Consider the following 19,164-nt stretch of genomic DNA (forward strand, 5'->3'; position numbering starts at 1 on the left):
TGATTATGAAAATAAAGAAAAGGATTTCTTTCATGATTAATAGACACACAAAAATTTTTCCATTGTTCTTAATATTTTTGTGACTAAAATCGGAATTTATCTACGGACACATAGATGTTTTATTTATAGCTTCAGGAGAGAGAGAAAGAGATCATTTCATTTTTTTAAGTAAAACTTATCTTGCTTATTAAAAAATAATTTTCAAGAGTTAATTATCATATGCAGAATTAGAAATTAAAATTCATGAGAACAATTTTTGAATGTTTATCGAGTTTAGATTATATTAAACTAGCAGGGAGACCAGACGTTGCCCAGGATTGAATGAGGATCAGCAAATGTTTCACAATTCCAATACTTTTATTGTGATCGAAATCGACCATTTTCCAATCAAATTGAACATACTGTTAATTTTATAAAATTATTTTTTATATATAATGGCTTGAATAAAAGTTTCAAATGCAAAAGTCAACTATCATGGTTCAATTGTGCATAAAACAGAAACATTCATTTCAGACGCGTCACTGCCTTATCAAAGAACCAACTGTTGATTTTATACCCTTCAACTTGTGAAATAATAAAGATTCTCAAATGCACTTGTGATATTTTGGTCAAAATCGAACTGTTCCTTCTTTAATTGGATGTTTTCGATTATCGATACATATCGGAGCCGTTCCAATACAAAACAGATACGTTTTGTATTTGAACGACTCCCAGACATATAAAGAATATTGATGTAAAAAAAAAAAAAAAAAATCGGCCCAGCCGTTTCGGAGGGCATAGGGTATTCACAGAGAGAGAGAGAGAGAGAGAGAGAGAGAGAGAGAGAGAGAGAGAGAGAGAGAGAGAGAGAGAGAGAGAGAGCCAATTATATATAAGTAGAGGTTTCTAAATTAAAAATGCATTCGTAAATCTAACAGTTTACATTCGTACATTTTCCAAAATTAGATTAGTTATGTATTTTCTTGACTAAAATAACACCATTTAGTTAAAATCAATTTTCAAACCGTACAATCAATTCTAACCTGCCCTAATTAAAATTCATGTCAATTAGCTAATTTGAATTATACGTAAATAATTCCGTTTTATATTTATTAATCCAAATAGTATAACAAAAAAACGATTGTCAGCTAAATATTTTCTTTTAAGTAAATAAAACGAAAGTTTTAACTGTTGTGCATTCCTGTTATTTTGGACCTTTTTTTTTCTTCATTTCTTAAGAACTCCTCCTTTTAGAACAGGGGGAGACAATTCAAGAAAACCCAATCTGAAAATATCAGTTTTGCGCAACTTTTAGTTTAAAACAAAAACAAATACAACAAAGTAATAAAATAACGCAAAGTAAAAAAATAATTATCTGGACATTTATTGAATTAAAATAAAATTCCCATATTTTTATTATCATCAAAATCGATGAAATCGCCCATCTTTTTCAATCAAATTGATTAATTGCCTGTACTAGTTGAGGACCCATCGCGGTGCACATGCATCTCGCAATGACATAGTCCAAAATATATTGTAGTCTATATTGCACTGTAGAGAACCTATTATTGATTATTTTTATATATAACGGCTTGCATTAAGGTTTAGAATGTCAAGTATCATGCTTCAATTGTGCTCTAAACAGAAACACTCATTTTCAATGCACCCCTGTCATATCAAAGAACCTACTGGTGTCAGGCTTTTCGACTTGTGTTATAATAAAACTTCTCAATGGGATGTTAGGCTGTGTAAGGTGTTAACTTTGGTCGAAATTGCCTGTTCCTTCTTTCATCGGATTATATGGATTGTCGATTATCAATACCTGTTCAAAATGTTCCGATACAAAACCTATGTAAGAACACTGCCAGGCACATAAAGTACCTTTGCGTGAAATTTCATAAAAATCACCCTAGTCTTTTCAGAGTCTATAGGGAACGAACTCACACTCCGGCATAAACACAAACAAAATTTATTTTATATAATAGTAGAGATATTCACAAAAGCATGGTTTCAATTGTCCTTGATGTATTCTAAACACACCGGAAATTAATTTGAATATTTGAAATTGTAACATTCTTTGCCTTCTTAAATAATTGTCAGCTAAATATACTTGAATTCAATAAAATGAATATCACTTTTTGAAATATTTTTTTTTAATTATACCATTTTTAGTTGGCAAAAGGTATAATTTGATTTAGGAACAATTCATTTTAAAATAAGTAAATGTTGAAATTACCACGTCAGATCAATTAACAATCACTACCTGTGCTGATCAGATGATCTAATTTTCTAAATATGTGTGAAAGGTGATAACATACGTACGAATATGAAATGTTTAAGTATATCATTATAACTACTCACAAGACCTATGGAAATTCCACAGAATTAAAAATATATTTAAACAAATATGTTTTGATAAAGCTGATATTTTTCTGGGTAGCACAAAAAAATTAGTTTCTTGGGACAGAAAAAAAAAACAAAAAAAAACAATGACACAGCAAATATGAGATTATTAATGATTCTTGATCTAAATGAGATATAAGTACTAATAAATATTCAGAAAGTAATATTGTGCTACATAGTTCAATATAAATAATAAAATCACACTGTAAAAGACTATCTTTAATTTACTCCTTCAGTTCAGAACTTCTTGGTAGACAATGCTGTTTTTTTTTCTGCCCTGCTTCTTTTGAATATTCTCTTTTTTTACATAGCGTTTAGGTGACTTTTTGTTTTTGGTAAAAGAACAAAAACATTACACGTCGAAATTACTATGAGTTCCTTTCTCACACCATTACAGCAATGATTATTATGATATTCGAAAACGAGGCAACATCAAAAGAATGTTACTCTGATAATCTTGTTCAGATTTCATAAATTTCACGAATTTGGCCTTTTTTGAAGCAGTTTCGCCTTCAAAAATTGTATTTGACTTTTTTGCAAAGCAACTAACTAACAAAGGTACGCGTAGAATATTATATAAATATATTAACTAAATTATTATTCTACAGATATTTACACCATATTAGATTAGTAATTAATCAAAACTTCAAATTAATTAAAAATTATCTTCCAAATTTAATTGAATGAAACATCTGACATTTTATAAATAATATTAAATAGAAAACTAAAATGTGAAAATTGTTATCAGTTTTTTATTGGCTTATCTTCCCAACGTTTCGGTCGATGAGACCTTCTACAGGGTGCAATATGATGAATGGCTATATAAACCAATAATGTGTTAAAAATATCAATTCTAGTGGATTTTTGAATACTGACGAGTTATCTCTCTTTGATCCTTATTTTCAGTCGTGTCAGCGGCTTGGAGTTGCCTCTCTGGTGACGTGTATTTTAAATAAGGCCTTCTGAGTTGTCTCCCTTTGATTGAATTTTTATGTATAAAAAGGCATGTAATACAACGTGTCTTTCTCTTTTTGGTGTATAGCTCTTTTCGTGTACATATGTAAAAAATAAACAGACGTGTCTCTGTGCATCTTTGTGTGTGCTGAAAAAATATTATGCGTTGATTGATTCATTTCTTTGATTTTGTTTTATGGATACCTTCCACAATGAAGTTATTTAAAGAACAAAGGTACGTTTTTTTTTTTTTTTTTTTATTTAATTCGTAATTAATTTAACTCAGGTTATTAATTAACCTAAAAACCAACATAGGTTATGACCCCAAAACGACATATTGACGATAATAAATAAATAAATAAATAAATAAATAAAAAGTTAATAAATTTTTTAACACGTTTTAACATTGTTTTTGATCATCTGGAATTTTCGTTTGTAATTAAAAAAAAAGTTTTGCTGTTCATAAAAATAATTATGGAAGCTCGTGCCACCACTTCATAGAATCAACTACGCCACATGGAACCTTCAAGTTAAAATGGCTTTAATTCGAGATGGTCTCTGGGAAATTATTGGTGGAATGAAATTTGCTTCCCAAAAGGGACTTGATGTTCAAGCACACAGAACGTATATGTGTAGGAGAGAACGTGTGTAAGCCACAATTGTTCTTTCAGTGAAAATGTCACTTATATTCAATTGGAGATCAGATTAATTCCAAGATCGCTTACAAGAAATTGGCTTTTCAGCACACACAGAGACGTGCCTGTTTATTTTTTTACATCTGTACATGAAAAGAGCTATAAACCAAGAAGAGAAAGACACGCATTACGTGCCTTTAATAAAAAAAAAATAGTCAATCAAATGGAGACAACTCAAAGAAAGTGCCTTCTTTAAAAGACATGTCATCAGTTAACAGATAAAGGGAGGCAACTCTTCACATAGTCCATGGGAGACGATCTGAACACATTGCTAATATTGATATAATGAATATTTTAAATTTTGAATATTTCTTTGTTCTGTTTTGAAATTTTTTGCGATGATGATTTACAAGTTGAATTATTTGCACTACTATTCGCATCTACGTTGTTATTTTCACTGTTTCGATCAATATAACTTACGGCCATCTTCATGGGCATCGTTTTGAACTTTGGAATTTTTATGTCTAATAGAACAACCTAAATGAAATTCTGAATTGAATCGATTACTTAAACCACCAAGTAGATCCCCCCCCCCTTTTTTCAGCCATCATCGGTTTACTTAATTATCTCACACAGTTATTGTGGAGTTCGAATCCCTTGTGACCAAGTTGATGTGGCCCTAGAACAGTCACTAAGGAAAACATGGACATGGCGACGAGTTAGAAAAGGTAAAATATATTGAAATAAAAAACAGCATATACAAGTTGTAGTAAGTACCACTAAGATGGCGAACTACGAAAGAACACTGACCGCCTTAAGAGTCATAACTCTCAGTCTATTTCTACAGTTTGGAAGAGTTCATCTTAGATGCATGGGTGAGTCACCACAACATTAATTTAATATATTATTTTGAATTATTGTCATTTGTAGTGATGATTTAATCTTCAACCTTCAGAAGATCAACTACAAGTGATAAAAGAATAGCATAAAAATGAACACCAATTAAGTTCAAAATTCTTTACAAGTTTATGAGTGTTACAAAAATTCCCAGGTTTTGTAAAGATACACCTGAAGAAGGTTAGAAATTTCATCGGCCGAAACATTGTGAAAATAACAACCCAAATACTCTAAATAATATAAATTGAATATTTTTAGTTCTATCTAACACACAGGTATGTGTGTATTTTTTTGGCTTATTTCAGAAAGAAAGCAATGATTGAAATTAATAATATTCTCTTCTAAAAGTCAGTTTTCTTTTACTTATGTGTCGGTTCATTGATACGACAGAGAAGTGATAGCGGTTAAGTGGTTAATGACAACCTGAGCGTTCCAAGTTCGAACCCAGTTCGTTCCACAAAAATCACTTTCACTTAGGATGTTGGCAACCTTCACATGGTCCCTTTCATGTCTTTCTAAAAAGAATTCTTACTAGAAAAATACTGAGAGAATCAATGCCAATAAGAATCTTTGGATTCATACAATATGATGATGATTGATAACACAAAGACACGGTCACAAAGTACTGTTAATAAAAAAATATTCTAGGGGCAAACTCATAATAATTGACTTTGGCTTAGAGAGTTTACTTCCATCCAGAAATTACTTTCAAGCTGATATTTTAAAGGCTTCAAAATCACTTCTGAATTTTTATCAGCTAACAGAAATCAATTTGACATCCATTTTTTATTTTTATTTTAAGGGGAAGAAACAATGGTTGGAAATGGGGTTTACTTTCTAACTTTTGATCCTCGAAAATGATTTTAAAGTCTTGAAATTGAATATTTCTGGATAAAATTTAAAGTTTTTCGATGAAATTTGAGTGACATGGTTTGTGTTTTTAAACACAATAAAAACAAATAAGTATATTTGAAACATATACAGGGTGGAACGATATAATTGTCGCCCTAGAAAAGACAACATGATTCCATTTCCGTTTGATGAAACCAGTTTTCTTGTTTTGTTGCAGACCATCTGCTAGTTGGCCAGTTGTGTACAAATCACAAGAGTGATAGGAACCTTCTATCATGTCTGAAAGTGACACAATGTTCAATAAGCAAAATTGGAGATGCACCGCTGTACAACTCATACTCTCTATCGATCCAAGTTATGGCAACAGGACCATTGCCAGCATCCTGAAAATGCGAATTCGGATAGTTCAACACTTGATGACACAGCTCAACAAAGTTTCTGGCCACGATAATTATCTTTGGTGTCGTTTCAAGTGAGGGTCATTATGCCACCTCACATCTTCGAAGGTGGCTTGAAAATCAACACCAAAGTGTACCTGGATGTCCTGAACAGTATGATGATCCCCTGAGTGTGGCAGCAGGATTCCGGCGCTAGCCTACGTCCAAAGAAACCCAGTTTTGCCTTCAGAAGGAGTGCTACGACTTTGTACCTTTCTTTCACTGGCCACCCTTCTCCCTCGACCTGAATCCATTGAACTATTTCATTTGGTCATAATAAAGCCAGCTTGATCGCCGCCATCTACCGAGTATTCACAGAACTCCCGCCAGACCCATATCGAGGCGGTGATTGAGGCTGAAGGCGACCACATTGAATAGATGTCAGCTCTACTACATAATCAAGTTACCTGAATTGATTTTTTCAATAAAAGTTAAAGCTGTAGTGTCGTTTTCTTTAGGTGGGGGGGGGCAATTTTATCGTTCCACCCTGTGTTTATTGTATCAATGAACCGAGGCACAAATCAGTAAAATGTCAGAAGAAAAAGAAAACTTGTATGAACCTAAGTTTATTAAAAATCGTAATTAATCTGTTAATATAGGCAGTTAAATAAATTCAAACCAAATTTTTAAAAATCTTAATTAGTTGATTTCACTGTTAATAAAAAAATGTTAATTTAAAAAAAAAATATTTTCTTTTTTTCTTTTTTGATGATTTCTGATTATTATTATTATTATTATTATTATTATTATTAATATTAATAAAATACTAGTGATTTTGACCATATGATTGTCTACTTCGGGAAATGGAATAACATTAGTATTCTTAAAGAAGATAAAGTGCTTACTGTCTTGTCTTAAGGCCTCTCTTTTTGGGTGAGAGTGTCTTTGTACTTCAGAGAAGAAAGAAAGAGAAGGAGAAAAGAAATTAATATATGTATGTATATAGTATAATGTATATGAAAAAAATTATGAGTGCTCAATTACCTTAGTAAGAGCATAATGTATTCATATATTTATAATATCATACAGTTATATGCTGATTAGCCATCTATACCGGCAGTTTCTGGGGCAATATCTGTCTGGATTTGGTATCCTTAGCAATTGGACTAATGGTATATCTCAAACCAAATCGATTTACCATTTGCTTTGAGAGGTACCAGTTGTCTGCTACTGATGAAGGGATAGTATTCAAACATCTTTTGCCCTAGAAACTGCTGGCACAAATGGCTAATCAATATATAACTGTATAATATATATAAACAACGATTGAAAAAAAATAAAGACATATAAACAATATAAAACATATCTTCTTTGCAACAATGATAACAATTATATGTTGAAGATTTCTATATTCCAACAGCATTTTCTTCATTCAAACAATTTTGTCTAAATAAAATGGACACCTTTGGACAATTAATCCTTTCATTAAAATTTTACATTCTTCTAAAATTGCAACAGTCATTATATCAACACTCGGGACCCACACGTTGTGTGCACAGTCGCAAAGAAACAAAGACAATGAAAGAATTCGACTCACTTTTATTTTTCAGTTGAAACAACAGACATTTATTTACAGGTACTTCCAGAATAACGCCTTGTCTCTTGTTCAAATACCCCAATGTGTTTAACAAGACTGCCGTGTCGAACACATGGAGCTTCATCTTTGTTCAGTCATGTGTAAAACATGTTTTGCCATGCCACTCATTGGTATACGTGTGTAACACATCTATTTTGGTGCTCTTGACTCTCGAGCACGTTTCGAATACCTACTTCCCTGAACACAAGTGTCCTTTTTATCCCTGTATATCACACAGTTGACTTGGTCATTTGCACATGGCTGCTGCTAATCCAGCATCCGTGGCTTGGTTATAATATGATCTTTTTAAACAGAGTTGAGGTTTTGACCCAAGAAAATAAAATACTTTAAAACCCAGTACTTTTGATTTCACTTCTATGCATGTTGAGGGTGTTTTGATTCATACAAGGTGATTCCCCATCAAAAATGTTACACATGAAATCATTAATGACGTTAAAAATGCTTTTTGCAATCCAACCAAATTTGGCGCAATTAAACTGCAGTCTATGTCTGACTTGAACACCAAGTTTCAGTCATGGATGTCTAATAGTATTTTGTTTTCATCATCATTCAATAATACGTGGGGATACTTTGATGATAGTTTGATCAGTAGGAGTTGTGATCATGAATAGGCTTAACCCTCACTGGAACATAAACTATCAGATTTTTATGTAACAAACCGCGGACATGCATATGCAAATGCATGCGAAATGACATCACCAGATTTTATAAAAAAGACTATAAAGATCATGTTAGAGATGTGGATGACGTCACAGCCGTAATGAGAAGTCACACATGGTGGAATAATGAGGAAATAAATGTCGTTACAATGGGAAAAAGCAAGTTGAAGTTCTTTCATATTCTTTGTCTACTTTGTGACTGAAGCTACAACGTGTTGGGTAACGTTGCATTTATACATAGACATTATCGTTGGAATAATACTATCAAAATAATCTTCAGACTATTCGTGAAATGAAGAAGACCGCTACAGCCCTAAATAAGGGCAATTCCAAGAGAAGATTGTATCAGTCGCACATTATATCCAAATGTGTTCATCATTAAATGGTGATAAAAAAAATCAAAGACTGTTGAATATTGATGACTGAATCTTAGTGGACAAGTCACACATGACATAAACTAAAATTTAATTGTAAACTCTATGTTTAAAAAAATTTAAATTTAAAAATGTTAATTCAATCTATCAAATCGACAACAACTAAAGGAGGAACAGATAGCGAATTACCCCCAAAATGTCATCCATGAAACTTAATAAAAATCACAATATTTTATACAACCAACCAGATTTGGCACAGATAAAGATTAGGCTATATCTGGCTTGTTCACCAAGTTTCAATCATAAATATCCAACAATCTTTCTTTTAGGTGGTGATCTTAAATGAGTTTCACACTCACCAGAACTTTATCCCCTAAATTTTTATATGTGAGGATTATCTCAAAGATAATATCCACCAAAACACAAACTATTTCTGAACTGGTGAGAGGCATATACTCCAAAGCAACCATATCCAGGAGATTGAAGGCTGGTTGTGGGATTTCTTTTCAGGTTTGGTTTGTCTTGAAGCGAGGATATCTCTAGTTTCTGCCTTCTTTTTTTATTTTTAGGATTAGCTCCTTTCATCAAGTGGCTTCATGTCTTGTTTGAGGAGGGAACTTCCACCATAAAAAAAAATTCAAAATTATTTATCCACTTTGTTTTGAATAATCCTGAAGCGGAATAACTTAAAATCAAAAATGTTTATTAAATCTAACAAATCTACAAACATAAAGCCTGAATCAGATACCGAATTACCCATAAAATTCCATCAATGGAATTGTTAATAAAAATTACAATATTTTCTACAACCCAACCATATTTGGGATGTTTGACTTATCCAGCAAATTTCACTCATAAATGTCGAACAGTCTTTGCTTTACTGTCGTTCAATGATATGTGAGGACACCTTCATAATCGTCTTATCAGTAGCAGGTGTGATCTTGAATAGGGCTTCACAATTACCGTACCTTAACATCACAGATTTTTATCTGCAGGGTTATCTCAAAGACAATGTATATCAAAACGATCTGAAGTATATTTCTGAACCGAACAGTGCCATCAGAGCCAAATCAGTTCTACTTAGATACACTTGCAGCAAAGAGGAGTACATATAGAGGTGTATTAGAACGGTGATAAAACGAAGACTGCTGGACAAACCTACAGAAACTTGATGGGCAAGGTACACAAATGCTGAAATTTATTTCTATGCAGAATACATTGAGAAATTTATTAATGATTCCTTACGTCTTTTTTTTCTTTTGAGCGGTGATGATTGTCTATGTAACTTTACATATATCAAAATGCATAGTTTTCTAACAAATAACAAAAGAATGCCTTTTCTAAAAAATATACAGTTTCATTTTCATGGGCATCAAAATGTCGTGTGAGATGTGAAATTATTGTAGATATAGTAAGAGTCATAGAGAAAATTATTAAAGTGTATAAGTAATTTGAGTCATAAAGGGATTGGAAAAGTTGGTATCAACAGTTTTTAGAATATAGAATACGGGATTTTATCTACTTGAATGCCTCGAAATTTTCAAAGGACGTAAACACTCTCTGAACAATTAAAAAAAATATTCAAAGTAAACAAGTAAAAGCACAAATTAAAAAAAATAGATTGCATGAATAAGTTAAAGTATTTAAAAAAAATCAGAACTTACTGGAAATTATCACTGATCAGGGACAAAGAAAATGAGCGTGGAGAGAGTGAAAGAAAAATAAATAATGAAACCAAATTTGGAAGAGAAAAAATGTCGAAATGCGATTGTACGTTTCTTTTCTTCTATTTCTATATTGCATTCCCATCGAGATGACCATGGAAGCATAAATAAATAAACCAAATATTAAAAGTATATATTTTGATTTGCAGAAAAACCGCTCATTGGTAGAAATTGAAATTGTATGCTGGAAAGTTCCATATTGTAGAAAAGTGGAAATTATTATACAAGAAATTTTTTGTGGAGAATTTCTATTTCAGACAACATTATTTTATTTCCACTAAAGGATAAAAATTTCGACGATATGAATTTAAAATAGAAAAGAAGAAACAAAATACTCAACGATTCGTCTGCTTCATGGGTTTTATGCAAAAGTGAAATATTTTCTGCTTCATGGGTTTTATGCAAATGTGAAAGATTTCCTTTCAGCCTCCAGTTAGGTAATCAAGCTATAAATATAGATAGTTTTGTCACCTTCTTTTTGTAATTATTTCATTCATAAATAAGTTTGTAGACTGGTTTTAGTTGTGGGGTATTATACTTTGGTTTCCAGATAATGTCAAGTCATCAGGAGAGAATATGCACTGTTTCTAGGCAAACCTCTTGACAGCTTTTTTATATGTATCATCCCCCCTTTACTGATGTGAGGCCCTATTATCTGAGTTGCAAGTAAATGAGCTCACGATATTAGAGGTCTTTAATGATCTACTAAAATAGTTCTTACAATTATGCCACCATACAGGGCTTGATTAACCACTGAAAGAATTATTGAGATCTATATATCTGTAATCTAGAATAAAAAATATAAATAAAAAATGAATTGACCATAGTCGAAGGTGACCCAAAGGCTCTCTTTTCATTGCCTACTATATAGAGATGTAGGGGAGGGCGATACTCTTTTCCCTGGATGGCTTCAGTTACCATTGATCCTCAACGTAAATGCTAATTGTTTAACAAAGAGGCATCCAGTAACATTTTGAGTCTTTGGTATGACTTAACTGAGGATTGAACCTTGGTCCCCCGGTCCATTATTGAACACTAACCTTTATGCCAAATGGGTCGGTAATTTAGAATAAAAATAATATTTTTTGTATTATTTGAATTAATCAGACTAATTTTCTTATCTTAAGTGTTATTTACACAATGTTTCAGTTAATGTAATCTTTGGCCTTTTTTCAGGTGTGTAACTCGCCACGTTTGGTAAAGGAAAGGGGGATAACTCTAGTTTCCTTGTTACTCCTTTCCTTTAATAATTTACACACTTGAAGAAGGTCGACCGTTACATCGACGAAACGTTGTGCAAATAACACTCAAGATGAGAGCATTAGTCCGATTAATCCAAATAATCCAAACAATAATCCCTTATCTAAAAAATCAGAACTGTAAAAACAATCTTGAACTGTAAAATAAAAAGAAAACAAATATGCATGACTGCTTAGTGCTTCGCTGTTTCACTTACAAATGACACATGACAAATAGAATTTTATTGATACCGAGCATGTTTTGAGCCAAGATTCTGCTGCAGATCATGTGACAGTTGCCAGATTTAAAGTCGTATTTTAAAAGTGATGGATTAAAATTATATTCATCTATCAAAAATATAACAAAATTATTTTGCTTTATTATAATAACGACAATAAGTCGAGCTATTACACTATCCCATTTCCCAACTGTATATAGCCATACCTCTGCAAGCTTTGTGAATTTTCCCCATAAAACGGTGTGTCATTGTTGGTGAGCAATTTCATAAAAAACGGTCTGAAACTGACAGATGATATTGAATCAATCCTCGTGCAGTAACGAGTCTGAATGGAAAGTGCACAGAGATTAAATTATGGAGACACCAGGGCTGACTAGCTTCACAAAGTACAGGTACGATATGTGTTTCACACAAGTGACCACTGGATTGATGGATGAATTTTATGCAAGCAAATGCCAGTCCTTTTATAGATATAGTAATTGCCGGTTCTATTGGCGCCATCTTTTTCTAGTGAATTTATTAGCCTAATTCTCATGAGATTTGAACAGTGCTAGTTCCTATTTTGTGCCCTGTTCACAAAGAGTGGTGAGACGATGCCTAACCAGCATCTCTAAGACTACTATAGTGCACCCCTTCATCATCTAGGACAGAGTATCTGAAACCTAGTGATGCATGTATGTTAAATCTGAGGAAAACTGCTATCGTCTTCATTTCTAGTGCAGGATGGCCTTATAGCTCCTTTCATGGGCCGTTTAATTTAATATTGAAACACGCAATTGATCAAGTTCCATGTAAATAAAGGCAAAGCAGACAAATGCATTCAAAGTTTAAAGCAAACTTTATATACAACAAAATATTAGCTTTGCATGAGAATGTTCAAATTGAATAGTTTATTGAGGAAATGAAAGAAGGAAAAATAGGAATTAAAGAGAAATTGTACTTTTATTTTTTATACATATTATATCTTCCTTGTGGTTTTTGCGAGTCAATTCCGTGAGTGTATATTCGACTCTCATAGCGGAGGCGGATTTTTCTCTCCACCGATTTCTATGTTTTTCTTCTTTTCTCTTAAGTTAAAAAAAGAAAAAGAAAAAAGAAAAAAGCCCCCCCCTCCCCGCCCTTGAAAGCTCAAAAAAAAAAAAAAAAAAAAAAATTAACTGTTTTGGGCACGGAAACTTTTTATTGGTTAGAAATTAATATATAACTTTTTTTTTTTTTTTTTTTTTTTTTGCGGACGTTTTTAAACGTTTTGTATTTGGCAGTCGACGAGTTAACATCCGGTTGGGAGTGTACTTTTATTTACTAGTCCCCATAATACATCGCCACCCGAAATAGTGGAGAATGTTGGTAACTATTGCCGTGTGTTTTATTATTGTTATTATCTCCTACATTTTTGTGAAAGGCTTTTATTATTATTACGGGCTCACAAGGAGCTTTCACACAGGTTATCAAAGATCTCACTAAATACAGCCTGTGGTGTTCCCTGGAAGCTGAGTGACAACAAGTCTCCCCAGATTTTCCAGTACACTCCACCTCTTTCGATACCATTTCTAAATAAATTTGCATTATCGCAACAGTGCTTGCCATTGATTTCCGTTGGCAGTCGCCATTAGTCTGTACTGGAATTTGAATGGCGATAAGCCTCCCCAAGGTCCCATTTCTCTTCACACTTATACAGTTGAGGTGTGGTCAGTGCTCACTCCTCAGTCTTTCCTTCCTCCTTGATTACTTGGCTATTTGGTTTCACTCTTTTTTGGGAGGTGGGCAGTGATGTGATAATGGGGGGATGGGGATGGGTTAGAGAACTTATAGGTATGCAGCTTCAATGTTCTTGGTTCCATGTAGCGCTTCATGTTTTGTCTCTGTAGCAGTTTATCTGGTTTACGTTTTTGGTTTGTCTGTATTAGTCTCCACACTCAAGGGGTTTCCTTAATATTTTCAGCCGGTTTCATTATTGTTGTTCGTTGTATTTTTCCAGTCATTCTTTGATTCCAATTTCTCCCATTCTTTTTTTCCAAGTTTTTCGGGATTGTTCCTAGTGCTCCTACTATTATAGGTATTATTTTAATTTTATTTATCTTCTATATCCCTTTCAGCTCTCTGGCTAGCTCTGTGTATTTGCCCCGTTTCTCCTTTTCTTTGATATTCACCATGTGGTCATCTGGAACAGCAAAGTCTACGATTTGACAATTGTTAATTATTACGACATCTGGTCTTCTTGCTTGAATGGGTTTATCAGTTTGTATGTCCATGTCCCATAGGATTTTGTGATTCTCGTACCGTAAGTACCATTCATTTTAAAATTTATTTTCACCCCAGACAAAGCATATTGCTACTCGGACGTAAGGGCTACTATTTGGGATCATGAGGAGAAATTGCGTCTCTTTTCACAGTACATTTAAACTTCTGCAAGTTAGTACAGTCGGGGGAGCAGGAAACAGAGACGGAATTCCAAAGTCTGCCAGTCTGAGGGAAGAAACTATTAGAGAAGGCTTTCCAACATCTAGAAATCTCATCAGTGAAGAGGTGGCATCTTGCTGCTTGTCAGGTTAGCCGGGAATGTGTATGTCAAGGACGCACAAGTGCTACGAGTTCATCAGAGCACATTCCATTGAAGTACTTGTAAAAAAAGCACAGGGATCCAACAATGCGTTGATGGAACAGAGGTTGGAGCTTGGCTGATAGTGAGGGACCTGTTAGATTTGTGACTCTTTTATGGACCCTGTCTAAGAGTGAAAGACTAGTGATTGATGCACTAGCCCAGATGTGAAAATGCCCAACAATTTTAATCTCAGATTGAGGGAGGATGTTGCTTACATGGTTGCTTCCAATAGTTAAAACATTTGCTTTTCACTTTACAGATACAGTAGCAACACAACACCTACAATCACATATCGGTAAATGCCCAATTAACCTCCCATATATGAAAAAGATGCTCTAACAACTAAGTCACACAATGTTGAAAGCTCCAGTTCATGTCATCATTAAAATCTTCTGTATTCTTCCCAAATATTTTATACTATAACGAGTCACAACTTATAAGGGCCCATAGCCTCTCAAGGATGAGGATTAAGGAGGTTGGAAGTTGCATCATGAGCAATGCTATAAGAGGCTTGAAAACGATGAATGGAATGAACGAGAGGACAGTTTAATAAGTATTTGTTAACATTGGACTTGAAGATGAGCATTTTGTAGTCAGCAAGGAAGCAGTCCCATGTTAATATGTTCTATAAATGGGCCATTCTCGGAAATAAACTGTTCATAGAAGTTCTGTTTGGTTTTAGGTTGGTAGAAGAAGGAAGGAAAGTTATTTACAATAGTTGATGCTAAATGAGTTCTTGTGAATGTTTTACAAGGAGGGACATCAGAAAGGGGTTGTAGGGAAGAAATTTGACCATTCCTACTAGATTCTGTCAATGTAACAAAAAATGCTCTAAAAAGAAACTCCCCCGTGGCAGCAGCAATTCATGATGTGCAATCCCAACATGCACTTGCAACACTAAAGTTTCTTTCGGTCTTTGCTCATCAAGCAAAATATCTGAAGTTTTTTCATCACCGTCGGGTTGCAGAACATATTCTCATCCATGAGTATGTCACTGACGTACAAGGCAGTTATGATATTAACAACTTCATCTTGTATCGCCACAGTGCGGATGATAGACCGCATTATCATTGTCCAGATCTCAAGTGGATAAGACAGTAGCTATGTCCATTAATCTCTATTGTTTAGGACTTGTCAACATCACCTTGCAAATAAGTACAATCTCCCAGACTTCTGTTGCAATTCACTTAATTTTAGTGATGAAGCATTTCTGCTGGCCACGTTTATAATAATTACGGCTATGACAACAGCATATTCTTTTCATTATTTTGACTCTCGAGTCATGGACAAGGGCTAGGACAACAACATATTCTTTTCATTGTTTTGACTCTCGAGTGTGTATCCGTTGATATCTTATATGCTTTTATATAGAGTGATGTGGTTCTCGGTTCATTAACTGTTTCTAACTGTGTCGGATATATATCGTCCATGTATTGTCCATGATATAACAATAAATTGGACCATACATTTGTTTTCTGCAACATGACCATTGTTGTAATTATACTCTTCAGAGGTTTGGAAATGCCTTCAAGATACGAAGCAGCCATTGTCTATCATTATAGTGTGTTTATAAGCAGGATATTGTAACAGCCCTTATATTTTATGGAAAACACCCCCAAACAAGGCGTGAAACCACTTGATTTAAGGAACTAGTACGAAAGAAAGATGATTATCACAAAGACAGGAGATGCCTATTGACGTTAGTCTTAAAAAGACTAAAGTTATAGGTAGGGGTAAAACAATCAACAGGCAGAAAATTTCCCGAAAAAAAAAAAAAAGAAAAAAAGCTACTAGAATACGAAGCTGGATTAAAATAAGGAATCAAATGGTGAAGACCACTAGACAAACGAGTCAAACGAGCTGAAACAAAAGAAGCAGGGAATACATCAGAAAATTCTGAAGACCACATGCCATAATAGTATTTTTAGAAAAAAACTGAGACTGGCAACATTACGTCTGGGAGAGAGAGAGAGAGGGTTGCAGTGAAGAAGAAAGTGTGGGACCAATGAAATTGCAGATATGTTTTTACTCATCAAGAACCTTCAAAGGAAATATCAAAGACACTTCATACAGCTGTTTGATCACATCCAGTAACTCGCCATCCATGACCAAAACATCAACGTCGATGAAGAGCCTATCATTCACGCCGAGCTGAATTGCTCCAAATACGCAGCGCTTAAGTGTCTTCCCGCCTACAGTGAACACGTGCACTTCCTTCTGCTTTCACAGCTGATAACACATTCTACATATCAACGACTGCATGCAGGTAAAGCACGATTAAGATAAGGTTTGAGGTGGAGATTGACGCCAAATTTTTTTTAATACTTTAAAGTACAGATATCAGTGTATTACATACGAGCAGGGACACCCGATATTGCCCTGGATTGAATGAGCATCAACAGATATCAGTGAAATAGCGCATTTTTCAATCAAATCGATTGATATCCTGCTTAGTCTACATTACATTGTAGTTTACATTGCACTGTAGAGAACCTACTGTTGATTTTATAATTTTATATAATGGCTTTAATTAAAGTTTAATTTAAAATGCAAAAGTCGAGTATCATGGTTCAATTGTGCTGTAAACAGAAACATTCATTTCGAACACGCTCCTATCTTATCATAGAAACTACTGTTGATTTTATATGCAGTGCCCTTTTGTTTGTGCTTTGATAAAACTTCTCAAATACACTTGTGATTTTAGGCTGTCCAAAGGTGTTAACTTTCGTCAAAAACAAACTATTCCTTCTTTAATTGGATTTTTTTAGATTATCGATTTTCGATACTTATCAGACAGAGGCATTCCGATACAAAACCTATCAAACAACACTCCCAGACATAAAATACATTTGTGTGAAATTTCAAAACAAGTGATGCACACGTTTTTAAGTCCATAGGGAACGAACTCACACACAGACAAAGTGCCTTTTATAAATAAGTAGAGATACTTTACCATCTTACATCATCTGTTTCATATTACTTTGTAATTGTTTTAAGTGCGATCACTGTTGTTAGCTATTTTCATGTCAATAATAACCATATTGATTTATTATTACTAGTATTGATTATAACCAAGCTGTAAAAACAGATAACTGCAGGCATCTCACTTGAAAATTGCAAAAAAGCAGGAAATAGTCATCATATAATGATAAAGGTTATCTAGCTATATATATATATATATATATATATATATATATATATATATATATATATATATATATATATATATTGGCAGCAAGTCATCATTCAAGCACATCTGATTGAACACTACAGAGTTACTCTTTTTTTCCGATTTTTCTGGATATCTTCTCCATTCACCGAGCGGTCTTTTTTTAATTTCAGCAGGCATGTTGTATAAAATGGCGCCCACAAGTTGTTGTTCAGCCATATTCTTCTCAGGCGCTTTCTATCGGTGCATCTGATCATCATCAGGAGCGATTGTTGTTGTTATTGTTATCTTTTTCTTTGAGGCTTGGTGTATTTATAGTTTTTTTTTTTTTTTGATTATGAAGGTGGGTGCAGAATGGTTAGGGGCGAATTATTTTTATTTTTGATTTCGATTATATAGCTGAACAACAACTTTTGGGCGCCATTTTATATGTTGTATAAACAACATGCCAGCTGAAATAAAAAAGACTGCTCGACGAATGGAAAAGATATTCAGAAAAATCAGAAAAAAGAATTACTCTGTCATGTTCAATCAGACGTGCTTGAATATATATATATATATATATATGAGGCCCCCAGAATCATACAGTACCAAGTGCCATATATAAGGCAAATGACATGTTCCCTAAACTCATCTACATGGAGCATAGGTTGGAGGTACAGGATGGATCTGATAACACGCTCAAAATTCAATGTTTATGAAGGTGACTTTCATCTCTACGTCCTCACCTCTGTTGAGAAAAGACAAATTGACTCATGTGGAGGCTTTGCTCAACTTTATATCTCTGCACATGCTTCTTATCTCCATAATTTTCTAGATGAACAAAATGCTCTTCGTCAAGACGTAGAAGAAAACCCAACCTTACAGACAACTATGACTGCCAGTGAAGAATCTGATAATTCAGATGATCACAACATAATCATAAATTATGTTGATGCCCATCAACACAGAATGACTAAAAAGCAATGTAAGTGCAGTAAAACTTGTTTATTAAACTTTATGTTTACAGGCTATAATTTTATTGTCACTGTTCCCATAATAATCATCATTGGAGCTTCCAGTCAGTCTCGAAAGATAATGGATACCCCTTGTAAGGGCGATTACGCATATAATTGTGAGACAAGGGTTTTGCAATTCTTACCCACACTTCTCCTGAATTGAGTCCAGCGGCAAGGAGAAGTCTGGACTGAGAAGACTGGAAACAATACCTAGATAAGTGGAGAGCATTTACAGCTCCTGGAATCCCCAAATGGTAACCCATTTTAGTACTGACCAGGCTCAATGTTTCTTAACTTTGGTGATCTAATGGCATAATCATCATTACATCACAGCTATCATCATTGTTGAAATGTATATGACATAATGTGATACCTTAGGTGTTGCACTTCATTTTAAAACAAACTTT

The 19,164-nt window shown here is 33.8% G+C and overlaps 1 protein-coding gene across 14 annotated transcripts in view; it reads right to left on the bottom strand.

The window, feature by feature from the left end:
• The window catches only part of LOC145293199 (uncharacterized), an 806,145-nt gene that overhangs the window by 179,810 nt on the left and 607,171 nt on the right, over nt 1-19,164 (bottom strand). The window contains exon 8 of one of the 14 annotated variants that reach the window (XM_080139705.1): nt 7,003-7,047. The exons of the other annotated variants lie outside the window; for them this stretch is intronic. Coding sequence (XP_079995831.1) covers nt 7,003-7,047 — 45 coding nt within the window. The remainder of the gene's footprint in view (nt 1-7,002; nt 7,048-19,164) is intronic. 14 annotated transcript variants of the gene reach the window in all.

Source organism: Euprymna scolopes, chromosome 14 (assembly GCF_053919585.1).
Source record: "Euprymna scolopes isolate OS-2025 chromosome 14, ASM5391958v1, whole genome shotgun sequence".
Taxonomy (NCBI): Eukaryota; Metazoa; Mollusca; class Cephalopoda; order Sepiida; family Sepiolidae; genus Euprymna; species Euprymna scolopes.